This window comes from Aulonocara sp. 'chitande type north' Nkhata Bay, linkage group LG2 (assembly GCF_057382095.1).
Source record: "Aulonocara sp. 'chitande type north' Nkhata Bay isolate Kocher_YH1m ecotype deep benthic linkage group LG2, A_spYH_male_GT1.1, whole genome shotgun sequence".
Classification (NCBI taxonomy): domain Eukaryota; kingdom Metazoa; phylum Chordata; class Actinopteri; order Cichliformes; family Cichlidae; genus Aulonocara; species Aulonocara sp. 'chitande type north' Nkhata Bay.
The window spans coordinates 21069398-21084908 of record NC_141345.1 but is presented as its reverse complement, the minus strand read 5'-3'; the positions used below and the strand labels follow the sequence as shown (position 1 = coordinate 21084908).

General features: G+C 40.2%; 3 protein-coding genes across 4 annotated transcripts; 1 reads left to right on the top strand and 2 right to left on the bottom strand.

Moving 5' to 3' along the window:
- Positions 1–666: 666 nt before the first annotated feature.
- Positions 667–7328, bottom strand: faf2 (Fas associated factor family member 2). Of its 2 annotated transcripts, none has more exons than XM_086309780.1 (11): positions 7179–7328; positions 6271–6339; positions 6039–6173; positions 5686–5762; positions 5455–5593; positions 5266–5351; positions 4943–5034; positions 4286–4463; positions 2378–2549; positions 2148–2291; positions 667–1897 (listed from the first exon to the last, which is right to left on the bottom strand). In XM_086309780.1, the coding sequence occupies exons 1-11, from the start codon at positions 7239–7241 to the stop codon at positions 1715–1717; spliced, it is 1338 nt and encodes a 445-aa protein (XP_086165906.1). In that variant the 5' UTR covers positions 7242–7328; the 3' UTR covers positions 667–1714. The 2 variants fall into 2 exon arrangements, with proteins under 2 accessions (XP_086165906.1, XP_086165907.1); XM_086309781.1 differs by lacking the exon at positions 7179–7328 and adding an exon at positions 6632–6808.
- Positions 7329–7440: 112 nt separating this feature from the next.
- On the bottom strand, positions 7441–10920 carry pin4 (protein (peptidylprolyl cis/trans isomerase) NIMA-interacting, 4 (parvulin)). The gene is made up of 4 exons (XM_086309815.1): positions 10745–10920; positions 10504–10571; positions 9350–9469; positions 7441–8976 (listed from the first exon to the last, which is right to left on the bottom strand). The coding sequence occupies exons 1-4, from the start codon at positions 10779–10781 to the stop codon at positions 8818–8820; spliced, it is 384 nt and encodes a 127-aa protein (XP_086165941.1). The 5' UTR covers positions 10782–10920; the 3' UTR covers positions 7441–8817.
- Positions 10921–11363: 443 nt separating this feature from the next.
- Positions 11364–15220, top strand: nek12 (NIMA-related kinase 12). The gene is made up of 2 exons (XM_086262921.1): positions 11364–12545; positions 14591–15220. Exons 1-2 carry the CDS (start codon positions 11447–11449, stop codon positions 14785–14787), a joined length of 1296 nt encoding a protein of 431 aa, XP_086119047.1. The 5' UTR covers positions 11364–11446; the 3' UTR covers positions 14788–15220.
- Positions 15221–15511: the final 291 nt, after the last annotated feature.

Sequence of the window (15511 nt, the reverse complement as noted above, 5' to 3'; positions counted from 1 at the left end):
TAGACGCCATTTATTGTTTACCAATGATTTTTCTTTTTTTGCTGTGGTGGGATAGTGGTTTACTGTTCTTACTCTCCTTGGCCTCTAGGGGCCCTCGCCTGAACACCAGACTACCCACCCACCAACAGAGCCAGGGGCATGTGTTCTGTGTTAGGCAGATATTTTGCTTTGGTACTTGCACATTTACAGTTACCTCATTTTTTCCATGTTTGTATTGGGGCGGGTGGGAGGGGGAGAAAACAACTAATATATATTATATATAGGAAATGGTTCTTATTAATGTTATAATTTTTCATTCCATTGGAATCATATTGTTTGTAGCATTTAACATAACTAGTTAGTGTATTATATATATACATCTGTATACTGTTTGAAATTTTTAAGATTTGTACTTTTTTTAAATGAAAAGTTGCTAGTTATGCTTTACCAAGTAGTGCAATCATATTTTTTTTTAGTTGTTGTGGCTGATTTGAGAGGGTTGTTCACTAATAAATGTATGATGTATACCAATATCACAACTGTCATCTGACTCGCTATTCAAGGTTGGGGGGATATATGGCTCATTGTACTTTAAATAACATCAGGTCATTCTAAAAAAAAAAAAAGAAGAGAGAAATAAGATCTCATCACTGCATGCAAGTGTTGTTCATTCTCAATAAACCCACATTTTTAAAATGTTTTTAATTTATAGTTGGAAAATTACATCTTTACATGAGCCCATTTAGATGTTACAGGCGAACAGGCATCTATGAGTAACCACAGGCACACTATGAGCAGACTCGCACTATACTAGATAAAGCCACATGTAAAAGCTGTGGCTTCTTGTTAAATAATGTATCTTTGAACTTCATGAGCTTGCGGCAGTCTGCTTTACATAGTAACCAATCTGCATTTGGTCATTTCATGACACAAAGGAGTCAAACAAAACATATGGTAAATTTAGGGATTTTAAATAGCTAACTTATGTACAGGTCATGGCTCATTTATAACAGGGTTCCCATTTATCCTCAAAGTCCAAAACCACTAACCTGCTCCCTGAAGTAGGTACATTTGTTCTTCAAACCACATGGATTAACAATCACAGCGGTAACAAACCCAACTCAGACTGATTTTGTTGTGCTCATTAGTCAGTGTGAGGGGAAACATAAACTCAAGGCGATGGGGGACAAGGATCAAACATCAAAACTTTGACCAAAAAAAAAAAGTTAGCTAAGGAAACACACCATCATAGAAATCTCCATTCTGCATCCTCAATGTAACTATTAACACATTCTGGTGGGTCAAATGCCCACAAAAGAACGACTGGGTTATGATTCTGGTGTTGCACAAAGCTATTGTGCTGTTTCAGAACATTTCATTAGATGATTAATCTGGTGCTGCAGCAAATACTGGTGTGAAAGAACACGAATTAACCGGGGCAAGTACAAGTGATGGAAATCAAACTCTGTCCACACATAGATGAGTTCAAGGAAGGACTTCAAGAAATATTTATTTGATAAAATTCAAGACTTTCCAGGCTATTGGGAACCCTGTAAACACAACCAAACAAGGACTAGAGATGTAGGGTGGTTTAATTTTTTTTTTCCAGGTTAGGGTTTTATCTCAATGATCCCTTATGCATAATGGCCATTGAACAAAATATGAAAAAAGAAAAAAAGGATGGGTTGGTGTCAGAGGAAAATGTTTCCTCGCTGTAGAAGAGGTATGTTATCTATTAATCGTCCGTAAGGTCCTGAACAAAAAGCACCTCGGAGCGGCTGAGTCCTGCCTCTTTCAGCGTGGGTGGGTTGGGCTGCTCTTCAGTGGGAAGGCAGGGCAAGACTCGGCGAGGGAAGTTTGTAACTATCTGAAACTTCTCTGGAGTTTCTTTCAAAGAGAATAGGAAATCGTGTATTACCTGTGAAAGAAAAATAACAAAATGACGCTTTCATAATGAAACAAGAGAAGAAACATTTTTCTAATAACATGAAATTATGTAAAAATTAATTTGTTGACTACTGAATCAAGACTGCAATTAGATGAGAAAAGCAAATAAGGAAGCTAAACCATGTGACTACACAACATCATTTACTAGAAACCTGACACTTTGCCAAAACAATTATTAAAAGTAGATAAATTAAGCAAGGGCAAATGGGAGTGATGCTCACCGTCAGAGACTGGCCAAACAGGAATCGCCTCTCTACTCGTGTATCGTTGGGCAGCTTGAACACTATTTTGACACTTTCAGGATCATCTGCAGGAGGCTCTGGAGGAAGACATTCCGACTTCCTCTCCTTCTCCTCTTCAAGTGTCTGGAAAAGTGACAACATTAATCAGAAACTCAGAATGCAAACATGAAAAAAATCTCTTATTTCCATCAATGCAAAACAGGACTCACTCGTCGTCTCCGCTCTTCAGCAAGAGCACTCTGTCGGACCTTCTCCTCCTCTTGCCTCTTCTGCTCCTGCTCCTCCCTTTTCTTTCGTTCCTTCTCCTGGTCGGCACGGAGCGAAGCCAGATAGGCCTCATCCTGCTGCTGCCTTAGCACTTGGGTCTGGTTCCTCTCCTCGCTGAAACAAAAAGGTGACGTCTTTATCCGACACAAAGTGAGGCATTAAGCAGTGAATGATATACTATTGTTTTGTGTATATCCGCAAATGCCGGCCATGTCGATATCTCTGACTACCACATCTACATCTACACATCATTGTCCATGCCATAATAAGCTGTGGTCATTAAATTAGCCTTGTGTCCTTGTCCTTGCACTTCAATTAAATTAAACAATATGGGCCTCCTACCAAAACAAACATGGGTGTTTTTCAGAAATTGGACTTTTCCATTTTCATTCATCTACTAACAAAACTGACCTTTGGAAATCCTTCTAAGGCAAAAATATGTGTACACTTCTCTGTATTAATATTATATTTTGGGGTTATATCACCTCCTACTGGTTGGGCATGCTCTGAACAACATCTAAGTTGTGTTTTTGGATTCTCATGTGCACACTTATTTGAGAAAGGGGAAACTGTTTTAAAAAAAATATTAGTGTATGTGTGGACTAGGTCTAAGGCAGAAGTACTTCACACACAAGTGGTCAAAGGAGCTTGCAAAGAAAAGCGTCTGGACTTCTTTAAGTTGCTTGAAGACGTTTCACCTCTCATCCGAGAAGCTTCTTCAGTTCTAAGGTCAAATGGTGGAGAGTCCCAGATATAAACCTAGTGGGAGCATCCCCCCAAAGAGGGACAAAAGGACCCCCTGATGATCCTCTAATCGCCTGAGCCAAGGTGTGAAATTGGGTGTGGGTCCCAAGCAGCCATCAGCATCGAGGATGCCAATGTTGGACAGAGAGGACAGATGGTTTGAAAGAGGAGTGAAAGAAGTCATCTATGTCCACTGTGAGCAACCATCTTTGAACAGAGGCGGGGGTTTACGACTCCAACTGTCTGCCATCTATAATCCAGTTTTGAGTTCCCTCCCCAGACGCCTGAACGCCCACTCACATCCTGGGCCATCTGACCTCAGGAATTCGGTGGGGATAAGGTGGGGCCAGGTTTCACAATGAGCTCACCCGAAACCCTGGCTGATTGGGACCCACACCCAGTTTCACACCTTGGCTAAGGCGACTAGAGGATCATCAGGGGGTCCTTTTGTCCCTCTGCGGGGGGATGCTCCCACTAGGTTTAAATCTGGGACTCCCCACCATTTGACCTTAGAACTGAAGAAGCTTCTCGGATGAGAGGTGAAACGTCTTCAAGCAACTTAAAGAAGTCCAGACGCTTTTCTTTGCAAGCTCCTTTGACTACGATGACCTGGATGACTGAGAACCTTCACAGACATTTCACACACAAGTGACTGACAGTTGGCAAACAACCAATCAGCACTCAAAAGGCGAGCCCACAGGGCTTTGATTAGCTTTTACGATGAGCTTAACTAGTTGCCTATTATCTTTTTTCACAAACATCACAATGGTCAGTTTTGCCTTCAGTAATCAGGGGAAAGAAAGTGATGAAATAATTTGTGATGGTCACACTTCAATCAAAACTATCACACAATTAAAGTTAAACATAAACAGAGAGCAGTTTTGCTCACGGGGTTAATGGACGACCATATGTCACAAGGCTGAATACAGCGGCTTAGGTTTGAGTTCAACCCAGAGCCCTTTACTCTCTCTCTCATTTCCTGTCTACTCTCCACTACTACACTGTCGAATGAAGGCAAAGACCCCAAAACATAATGGGGTTTTTTAAGTGTCGAGAAGATCTTTTAAAGTCATGCAAGTCAGTGTTAGTTAATCAATTTTCTGTACCGTTCAAGGCGCTCTGACATTAGATATGTTTGGTTAGCATCCATGATGAACGTCAGCTGGTTGATAAGGTCCTCTGGCTGAATGAGACCCTCGAGCCTGCCGACCACTGTCATCTTGCGATCCTTCAGCATTATCATGGCCAGGAATGGGTAGGTGTTCTCTCGCAACGCTTGGGACACTTAAAAAGAAATTACACTGTCAAATCTCCTGTAATAACAGTGACACTACATTTTAATTAAAAGTCAGTTCACACCAAGCACAAATGGACAAACAAATCCTACCTCATCGAACATGTGGCAGCTCACAGGCAAATCATTTCTATTCAAATTAGGCTTTAAACCCTTCACTGCCAGCTCAAAGCAATAAAAGGGATTTTGTTGCTTCTCCAAGCATCAAAAATGACATTACAGACTCAGCATGTGACCGTTTCTAGAAACAACATCTCCATTAATGATGATTAATAAAACTGCACATGGATGTTCAAACTGAGCGTTTTTTTATTACAACTAGACCGCCTCCACACAACAAAGATGGTGCTCTCTTTTCTTATCATTCTTTAAGTCAAAAACAAGGAGGGCACTTCCTCACTTCAACCTGTTTTATACTTTATTTCCCATTTATCACAGCAACTCAGTAATAAGCAACAAACATGCATACCTCTGTAGCCCTCAGGCTTGCTTGTTGAACATGCCCAAAAGAGCATTCGTGTGTTGAGGAAGGTAATGACCTCTTCAGTACATAATGTGGAGCTGGAATGTGACAAATCAGGACCATAAAAACATGTTTTTTATGTGTATATGCTTAGAACAAATAAATTGTTAATTAATTGTTAATAAAGAAAGGATGTGTCTTTACATCATGCAGCAAAAAGCAAGCAGATGTACCTGTACACCAGCAACTGTACAACACATGCATCAGACAGTATGGGACCTATAGTGGCTACAGGTGATGTGGGCATAAAAATAAAAAAAAAACTATACCGGCAAAACTCGTCAGTGTCTTGATGATCGTCTCCGTGAAGGTACACTAATAGGTAGCGGAGCTCCCTTTTGGCATCGTTCAGTGCCTACAAGTATCACAATAAGCAAAGGCGGTTTTATCTTTTAAGCTGTCTTAACATCACTTCAGAAACGAAAATATACTTTTATCATCCATATCCATGTTCTCACCTGGCTGTATGTTCCCTGGTAAAAGACAGGGTGTGCCTGCCCATACTTCTCCTCAAAACTATGAATGAAAGACACAACGTCTCCAACGGGGTCTGTCACACGACCACGAGGATCAGGCCTGATGAACCGCAGGGCGAGCCTTGGAACAAAAAACATTTTATATAATAGTTGCAATCAGGAATTTTGCTTTATGCAGCAACTGTGAGTTAAAAACCTAAAGGCTCTAATTACCTGAATATGTCCAGAAGTGTGTAATATGTAAATCTGAATGGTAGCATTATCAAATAGTAACTCCATCCTAGTAACCCCTGAAAAGAAACACCAGTGCAATCCATCACACCTTAAACATTGCCAAAATGAGAGATTCTCTATCTTTTTAACTATAAAACACAACTAAAAACTACAAAATCACTTAGACTGAACATTTGTTCAAAGACACTTAAAGGTTACACACGTAATATTACACACAGCATATAAGTAGCACTATTTCCAAGAGAAACAGGTGAAGTATGTGCCAGAGTTGAAAAGAATCTAGTATGCCATTTTTGTATAGTGAAACAATAGATACCAGTCTCCAGACCTACCCTGGGTTGTGGCCTTGACACGATGTAACTATATACTCTATGATCTGCTGTATTGACCTGAAGTGGTCTGGATGGTGGAGGGTTAAACACACTGGGAACTCCTTCCTGCTCGTTAAGCCTGTCTTGTACTGCAGCCTGAAATAAACAAATGTTTAAGCCAGTTGTTCTTATTTCAGCAGTCATATGTATATTAAGTCAATAGAAAATCATAAAAAAAGCATGTCTCCTGTACCTCTATGTTCCAATTGTGTTGCTCTAATGTTCGACGACATTGGTCCATTGATTCCAAACCGGTTAAATCCTATTAAAAAAACAACAACAAACAAACAGAAAAAACCCCCGAAAGATTAAAAAGACCATAGGTGGACTATAAAAGAAGAAAATTGTCGTCTCTAAGCTTGGATTGTCTCTCACAAATTCTTCATTAAGAATGAGCAACAATGACACAATAATAGTCTGAATCGCCTATCTTATTTAGTGTCCTTTAACGGGGTTTGGGGAGGAATTTGACCTCGAAAACAAGATAAATCATCTAGAGAACAAAGCACGATGGTATGTAATGTTAATTCAAGTGGTTCCAACAGTTAGCTTACCAACGGCCAAAGAAAGCTAGAGCAGGCTACAAATGGAGATGGAGCAATATCGCATGTATTTGGTTTATTATCATATAATGACAGAGTGACTTCGCGTAGCTACAACTATTGTGTGGCTCAGAAACTTCAGTGGCAGCTGTGCTAATGTTAACTCAGCAAGTGTTATGTAGGGAGCGTCAATGAAAAGCTAGCCTCAGCCCAAGTTGACGTTGAGTCAAAAATGACATTAAACACCAGGTAATGGTGGAACGGACTGACCTAGCTGGAGTGTTTATACCCGCGTGAGAGCCGCGCGACAAATATATAAACGTTTAAAGTCTGCTAACTTGTTAGCCAGCCTAGCTAGTGTTCGCTAGCTTCGCTAACGTTAGCTCTGACTCAAGTTGACGGGTGAGGGCTGGGGGTAACGTTATCGAAGTTGACTGTGCAAAAAAGCGTTGAAACATGCGGGCCACACTACGTTCACACCCTGTTACTATCGACGACAGAGCATCGCCACACGAGGTCTCAAACGGGCACGAGTTGAGGCGGAATATCAGCTGTCTACCTGAAATTGGAGGAGTTTTTCAGTCTGCGCCTGGGATAATTCTGGCTCCTCTGGCGCCGCCATCTTACCTCGCCAATCATCTAGCAAGGCCTAACAACGTCAACTGTCTTTTCCTGATTCCAGCCGTGCAGGCGCGAGCTGCGCGGGCTGCTGCCGCCTAGCGGTTTGGATGTATTTGAGCACCTCATTATGGCACCCATGAAAGAAGTTTTTGTTTTCCATTGAAAGGAAAAGCAAAAAACCAATCAAAAGTACAAAAATGTTCATTTACTCAAGCTTTATTCCATTTATTTGTTTATAAAATACTAAAATTCACTGACTTCTTCATCAACATACACCACTGATGTGCAGTACAGTAATAACTTAGCCAATTCCATATGCACTAACGTACAATAACAAGTCAGATGGTCGCTCTTCTCCTTAGTCTGGAGGACGCCGGATCCATGTTTTCCAAAAGAAACTTGAAATTTCAATTAATCACACAACACCTTTCTGCTTTGCCATTTAAAATGTAATTTGGCACAATGAAGAATGTGCTGTCTCTGGATCATGTTCACATATGCTTCTTCTTTGAATGATTGAGCTTTAACCTTCATTTGTGCATGGCACAGGGAACTGTGTTCAGAGACAGTGATTTCTGAAAGTGTTCTTGAGGTCATGCAGTGATTTCCATCTAATGATCATGCTTGTTTATAATGTAGTGTCGATGCAGAGCTTAAAGATAATGGCTATCCCATACTGATTTTCAACCTTGTTCTTTGCACAAAGATTTTCCAGATTCTTTGATTTTTAAGACCTTATTATGCACGGCAGATGATAAAATATTCAAAGTCTTTACAATTTTTCTTTTCAAGTCTTTTGAAGATTGGTGAACATCTGCCCCCTATCCTTCTGAAAAACCCAAGAAAATTTACAGCCTGTTTTGAGCCAAGAAACGCCCTGGACTGTATATCATATATTTACAGTCTGTTCACTTGAGATTTAGCATGCAGTCCAATTCTTGATGATAAGGTGGGAGTCTACCAGACTGTCCATCCATATACACTACTGATGTGCAGTACAGTAATAACTCTGCTTCAAGGGTTCGTGTTTTAGCATGCATCTTTTATACATTTTTACACAATTCTGATGATTTATAATTCATGTGACGTTCTCTATAATTAAAATGTTCTCTATAATGAAACTCTTCTTCGGGATACACAATAATAGAAACTCCTACATTAACACTCAATCATCCAATATTCACACCCACTGAAGAATTTCCTTTTTTACTATGGTAATTTTATTTATGGAAGCGAAGAATTAAAAGACATCACGTTAAAGAAAAATAAATCCCCTTTTCTAAAAGATAATAAGGCATTAGATCTTTTTCAATAATGAGTCTAACTTCTAGCAGTCTTGTTATACCCTCTCAGTCATACCAGTAAACTTCTTTATTACATAAATGCATATCTTCTCCCTCAAGTTAAATTTTCAGTATGGCAAGCACATTTATCACAGACAAATCTGACAGAATTCTACATCAATGTTTTTTTATTCTCATGTGTTTTGAAAAATATAAGAAAATCATCAGAAGTTTAGGAATATAGCACATTGGGGAATTTACATGTCTTGATTTCAAGTGTTGAACTGGCCCGAGTTACTTTTTCCCCTCTATCATAATGATGTGGTACCCAAATTTTGTCTTGACAGGAGGGTCTGTGTAGACTGGTTTATCCATGGAGCTGACAGGGAGGGCGAATGCTGCATCCTGGAAAGGTCCGACCATCGATCCTCGCGTCATCCACCCTAGATCACCCTGTGACAAACAAACATAAAAGTCATGAAGAGATCACATGATATGCATCTGGGGAAATGCAAAAAGCAATCTGTAAACATTTCTATTAGTTTGGATTTCGTTTGCTCTAATATAACCCAAATGTCAATTATCAAATGGTTAAGAGAAAGGACTAAAATGGATAGATTTCTGCCAGAGCCAAGAAAAACTCTCAACAATGACCTCATCTAAGCCACGTACTGTGTAATATGATAACTAAGGAATCATATGACAAATTTTCCATGGTTACGTTACTTCTGACTGGGATGATTTCAGTTAAACATTATAAACAAACTGAGACTGTCAATAAAGGGAAACTAACACCGCACATCTGATTATGAGTGCAAGCGCTTACTCCTTGTCTGGCTTTGTCTTCACTATACTGTGTAGCTACTTCACTGAAACGAACTCCAGCCTTCAGTTTCTCCATTGCTTCCATGCATTTTCCATGTTTTTCACACAGGATATGCCGGACCTGCGGAAAAAAAACAAAAACAGATGATTCTGCTTGACTTGTGGGAGAGAAATGTTGTCCCACTCTTGTCTGATATATGATTCTAGCTGCCCGATAGCCCTGAGTCTTTTTTATTTTTCATTTCACAATGTGTTAAATGTTTTGCAGTTTGCAGTAGTATGCAGTTTAGCATTCTCTCACAAGCCTTTCCCTCGAAAACACATTGTCTAGATGGAAGCACACTTTGGTCTAAAAACCTGTATATACCTTTCAGCATTGATGGTGCCTTTCCAGATGTGCGAGCTCCCAAGGAGTGCACTGTTGTACCCCCAAGCCATCAGAGAAGCTAGTGTTAGAGACGAGTGATGATATAACAAGCTGGATGGTCGCTCTTTGTCTTTAGTTCAGCATCCATGTTTTCCAAAAATAAAAAAAATATTCATGTTTCTATTCGTCTCAACCCAGAACGGTTTTCCACTTTCCCTCGGTCCATTTTAAGCGAGCGAGGGAAGTTCTGGATCATGTTCACATGACTTCTTCTTTGCATGACAGAGCCAGTGATTTCCATGACAGAATCAAGCCTTTTTTTCAACGTTATGCCTCCTGAGGGCTCGAAGATCGCAGCCCTTGTGCACAGAGATTTCTCCACATCAAAAGATTCAGATTTTGATATTATTGGTACTAAATTTTGATGTTTAGTTAAGTTTATGAAGTGCTTTTTCACAGAATATTTTTTAACAGAAAACCTTTTTTTTTTTTTTAACAAAAACGTTTAACAACAGTCTCTCTGAATGTACCTAAATAAGGCGGGAATTATATACTGTGCAAAGGATAATTATTAAAAAGACAAGAAAAGGCAACAATTGTTCAGACATTTCTGTTAAAGCAGGAAGGTTTGGATTATTAAAATAGCATCGTACGGGACACTGCACGCGACATGGACTCGTTCATCTGTGCTCTCCTTTCAACTCCCCCAAAAGTCACATTTTTGTTGGGAAGGGAATGAAATCTGTCATTAATGTTGCAGTTAAGCTTTGTCTTCAATGTAACGTTACCTTGACAGCGGTCCCTCCTTTTGGGCCTTTTTCTTTCTTGTCGGTGTCTGCACTCCCTGAAGCAGCTCCTACATAGTGACAAGGTGGCAGATGAACACACCACAGCACCCGTTAAACCCATTAAAACTGCACTGTAGTAGTAACCGTTGTGATAAAGGCGCTTCTGGGATCACATGGAAAAGTTATTAGCTGACTTTAATTATAGAATACATATACAGTTAGTAAGTTATAGGACACTAACCTTTACCACCCTTTCCCCCTTTTCCCTTTGGTGGCATTTCAGGCTAACGTGCACTTATAACTCAACAATAATCAATGAGAAATAACAGTTACAGATCAAACACTTGCTATGTTGTGATTAGCATGCGCATAAACCTGCGCAGAGAACCCAAACTCTTCTTCTTCTTTCGCCACTCGTTGGTAGATCAAAGATTCTTGACACAATATACCGCCATCTACTGTATAGAACCATAAACGCGGTTCATTCATGTACAAGCTAATGAGATCTTTCTTCCTTTTCTTATGAGACAGTACCAATGACTGTTTTTTTTACAGTCATTCGACGGCACTCAATGTTATCCCCTTTGCCAACATAAAGGCTCACGCATGCACAGCGAGCTTTAATATTTTGATTTATTAATAAATTCATATTGTCGAACCACAGTTTAAATAGTTTTAACATTAAAGGTTTTTTTTAAAAGTTTGTGCAGGGCAGAGGTAATGAAACAGGTGCTAAATAAAGAAAACAGTGTGTCCATTTAGAAACCACACTAATGCTTGGACTCGCATGTGTAACTCTCACACCCCGACGCCGCTGACTGGCCCCATACCCATTCTCACAGCGTCATGGGTCACTATGGAAACGTAATGAACACAAACGGCTCGTGACGTGCGGGCTGCAGTCTGGGTGTTTCCTCTGTGTTTTTGTTTCTATGACACAAATATGGAGAAGTACGAGAGGGTCTTGCGGTTGGGCAGCGGAGGAGCGGCAGACGTGTTTCTCATGAGGCACGTAGAGCGGAAGTGCCTGTACGCGGTGAAGAGGATAAAGGCGGAGACCACGAGGAGGGCAAAAACGCAGAGGGCCATTCTCCACGAAGCTGAAATTATCAAAAGGCTGGTGCATCCTCACGTTGTGAAATGCAGCGAGGCCTTTGTGAACTCCGACGATGGGTTCGTTTACATTGTGATGAGCTACTGCGATGGAGGGACTTTGGATGACAGAGTAAAGGAGAGGAAGCCAGGGGAGTTCTTCACAGAGCACACTGTGATGGGCTGGTTTGTCCAGGTCGCTATGGCTGTAAATTACATACACACAGCCAAAATACTTCACAGGGACATCAAACCCTCTAATGTGCTGCTGACAAAGCAAGGTGTGGTAAAGTTAGGCGATTTTGGCATATCCAGAATAATGACTAACACAGCCGATATGGCTTCCACATGTGTTGGGACACCCAGCTACCTAAGTCCTGAGCTTTGCCAGGACATCCCGTACAGCTGCAAGTCTGACATCTGGGCTCTTGGTTGTCTCCTGTATGAGCTCTGTGCTCTCAGGCCTGCTTTTGCAGCCACAAATCTCCTGAGTCTGTTCAATAAGATCACCAAAGGAGAATACCACCCGGTGCCTGACTTGTTCTCAGATAGTATTTCCTCATTAATCCAGAGCATGCTCAACCTCAATCCGGACAACAGGCCCAGTGCTGCTTGTATACTTAGCAGTGCCTATGTGCGAGATCACCTGCAATCTATCAAAGACACACAGACAGATTGCTCCACGCCTGTGGCTCACATTAATGTGGAATTTAGAAAAGAAGACATCAACACAACACTTCAACCCTGTTTCGCCAGTCAGTCCTACTCTTGGGAAGAGAAAGAACAAAGTATGGATGTCAGTTTCTCCTCTGCAGATGTAGAGGAGGAAGATGAACAGAACCAATCCCACTATCCTGAGGATTTTGATGATGATGGAAGTTTGTCTTCTCTGGAGGGACAAAGTAAACAATCTGGGTTGGCAATGAGGAGCAATTCTGCTGAGTCCATTGGTAATGCGTCCCTCCAATGTCCATAAGTATTCAGACATTGGGCATATGACATTTAAAAAAAACATTAAAACACCACAGTGGATTTTATATCCGGCAATCATGATGTGACTGACAGGCCAACTTTAGGTTTAAATCAGAGTTTAACAAAAAACATTAACTCTTTAGGAATTAGAAACATTTTTATAAACAGTCTTCCATTTTCAAAGGCTTGAAAGTAACTGGAAAATTCACCGATGAGTAATTTAATAGCCCAGTGAGGCTTTGTGTTATTCTATGACAAATAAATGACGTAAAAGATTCATAGGCTGTCATTAGGTTGAAAAAACCCAAAATATGTCTATAAACAAAAAATTGGGAATTGCCAGATCAGTTATGTAGTACTGTCCTAACAAGAATTAATGTACTGGCCAGCTCAGCATGAGAAAAAGCCTGAGAGACCACAAAGAAAACTAAAGTGGATGATCACACAGGTCTTTCTGAGGTTGAGAAAAACTACTTCACAACATTGAATGACGTTAAGAATACTCTTGAGAGGGCAGGTGTGTCACTGCCAAAATCTACAATTAAGAAATGGCTTTGTAAATGGAAACACTGCAGGTGTAAAACAAGCTGAAAACCTTTTACGCTAAAGGACAGGAATGCCAGATTAGAGTCTGTCAAAAAAAACCCCCATCTAAACGAGTCTGCACAATTCTGTAAAAGGAATCTGTGGATCAATTACGGAGAAGGAGAGAAAAAGCTCATGATCCAAAGCATACCGCATCATCTGTCAAGCATGGCGGAGGCAGCGTTATGGCATTGACACATGTGGCTGCCGGTGGAATCGGGTCTCAGGGGTTTATTGATGCTGTGACTGCTAATGGAAGTAGCAGGATGAACTGCAGGTGTTCAAATCAAACCAAAGCAAAGTGCAAAAGCAACCCAAGAGTTCAGTCACCTGATTTCAACTCAGTAGAGCAGCTTTTCAGTTAATGAAGACAAAGCTGAATGCAGATAAACCCACTTATCATCTCAATGATGATATTCACAGGTTATGGACTTCATGTACTCATTGGCTGTATTAAAAGTAAACCTTATATTTAAAGTTAGTTTGGGCCTTTGGAAATGGTAATATTGTGGCTAAATTTCTTGATTTAAAGCTGAATCACTTCAGTCACATATTGTTAATTGTTCATTGAGCAACTTCTATCAAATCCTAAACTTTTTTTTGTTAGATCTTATAGTGAACTGATTAGCCTAACGTAAGAACTATCTGGGGCTATGGTTATTGTCTGAACACTGTCAAAACACATTTGTAACATTTATGTAGAAGTGTGTGTGTTATCAAGCAAAATATTATTTCTTCAACTGTTTCAGCTTCTTAAATCTGAGAATTTCTGGTGGCACTTTAGGGATCAATAGTCAGTGTGTAGTTTCATGACAGCAGCATAGTAAAAGTGGAATAACCCAGAAATTACCAAACAATACAGTGATTATTGTTTAAGGCCAGAAAAATGTGAAATTCCATTTTTAGTTATTTAGTTATTATTACAGATCTTTTACAGCAGCAGCATCAAAGTGCAACATGTCTACCGTTATCTGTTCCAACTTAATAATGTCAGAGGTGGTACAGTGGTTAGCAGTGTGGCCATGCACCAAAAAGGTCTTTGTGACAGCTGGGATAAGAAAAATATGGATGGATGGATGGATTAATAATGTAGACAGTTTGGGGGGAAATGAAAACACTACAATGTGTTCTGAGAAAGATGCTAGACTTTTTTCAGCTACTTACCAACATTGTGTTAAATAGCTGATTCCTCTGCTAAAAGGGATAGATGAACAGAATGATCAACTGATAAACTGAGGGAAAACCTGCTTTTCCAGTGGGACCTTCTGTTGATCTGTGATGTGTGAAAACGAAACAATCCACTACTGGTGATCAAAACAATGTGTGAAAGATGTTAACAGCTCTCCTATATCAGGTCTGTTGAGAATAAACCGACTTACAACGCCATTATTAAAACCAAACGTGTGTCATCCCTTGAATCTTGTTTTTTTTTTTCCAGCGATCCCTGACACTTCAGAACAAGTTGACTATCCAGATGACTTTGAGGAAATTGAGGACAAGGACGATGATGAAGGAGACTGTGTGCACGCTGACGCTGCTCAGCAGCCACACGATGAAGCTCTGGTGGAAGAGTTTCAGCTCTGCGATGCTGGAGGTTTGACCATTACACTGAAAGTGCTGAAGGAGAAGGGGTAAAGAGACAATGCATTGTTAAAATAAAACAGTGTTAAATAACGGGACCTTTGACGCTGAACCTATTTTAAAAGTGCCTGGCTTGATAAAAGCTTTATACGCCTCAGTTTGAAAAGGACGCGAGGCCTCCTGTCAGCGGTCTTATAGCACATTTCCCCTCCATAAGAGACCCTTTTGGGATAAATAAGTTCCTTTTACTGCTGGATGATGTTCAAAACACTTGGTGGGGCTAAAGAGAACAAATAGTTGTGTTGTGGCTGCTCAGCTGTGTGATAAATGCTGAATGAATGTGATGCATTATGGCCACAGAAGTGAAGGTGAAGTTTTACAATTTTATACATTTTGTAGATGCAGTTTGATATTGTTTTCTTATGGAGGATGAAACACCAGCAATGACTTTTGAATGCTTTCCAAAAGCAGCAGTGGACATTTGGAAGTGGATGTTAAACGTTAATACACAACTTTCAATATCAGGCTTCTATCTGTTTGTGTATTTGTGTCTTTATCCTATTACTTTCAATGCTTTGTCTTTTGTGTTATTACATAATATATGTGAAATGACACGGCCTTTCTACCAGCTATTTCTTAACCTCTGCTTCATTATATGGCACGCATTTGTTCAGAGGAAGTATGTGGTGCACGATGCTGGTCATAAAGTTAACCATGATAACATATGAGCGCAGAAAATATTGCAGGAATTGCAAAGAGACATAATGGGTAAACTGCT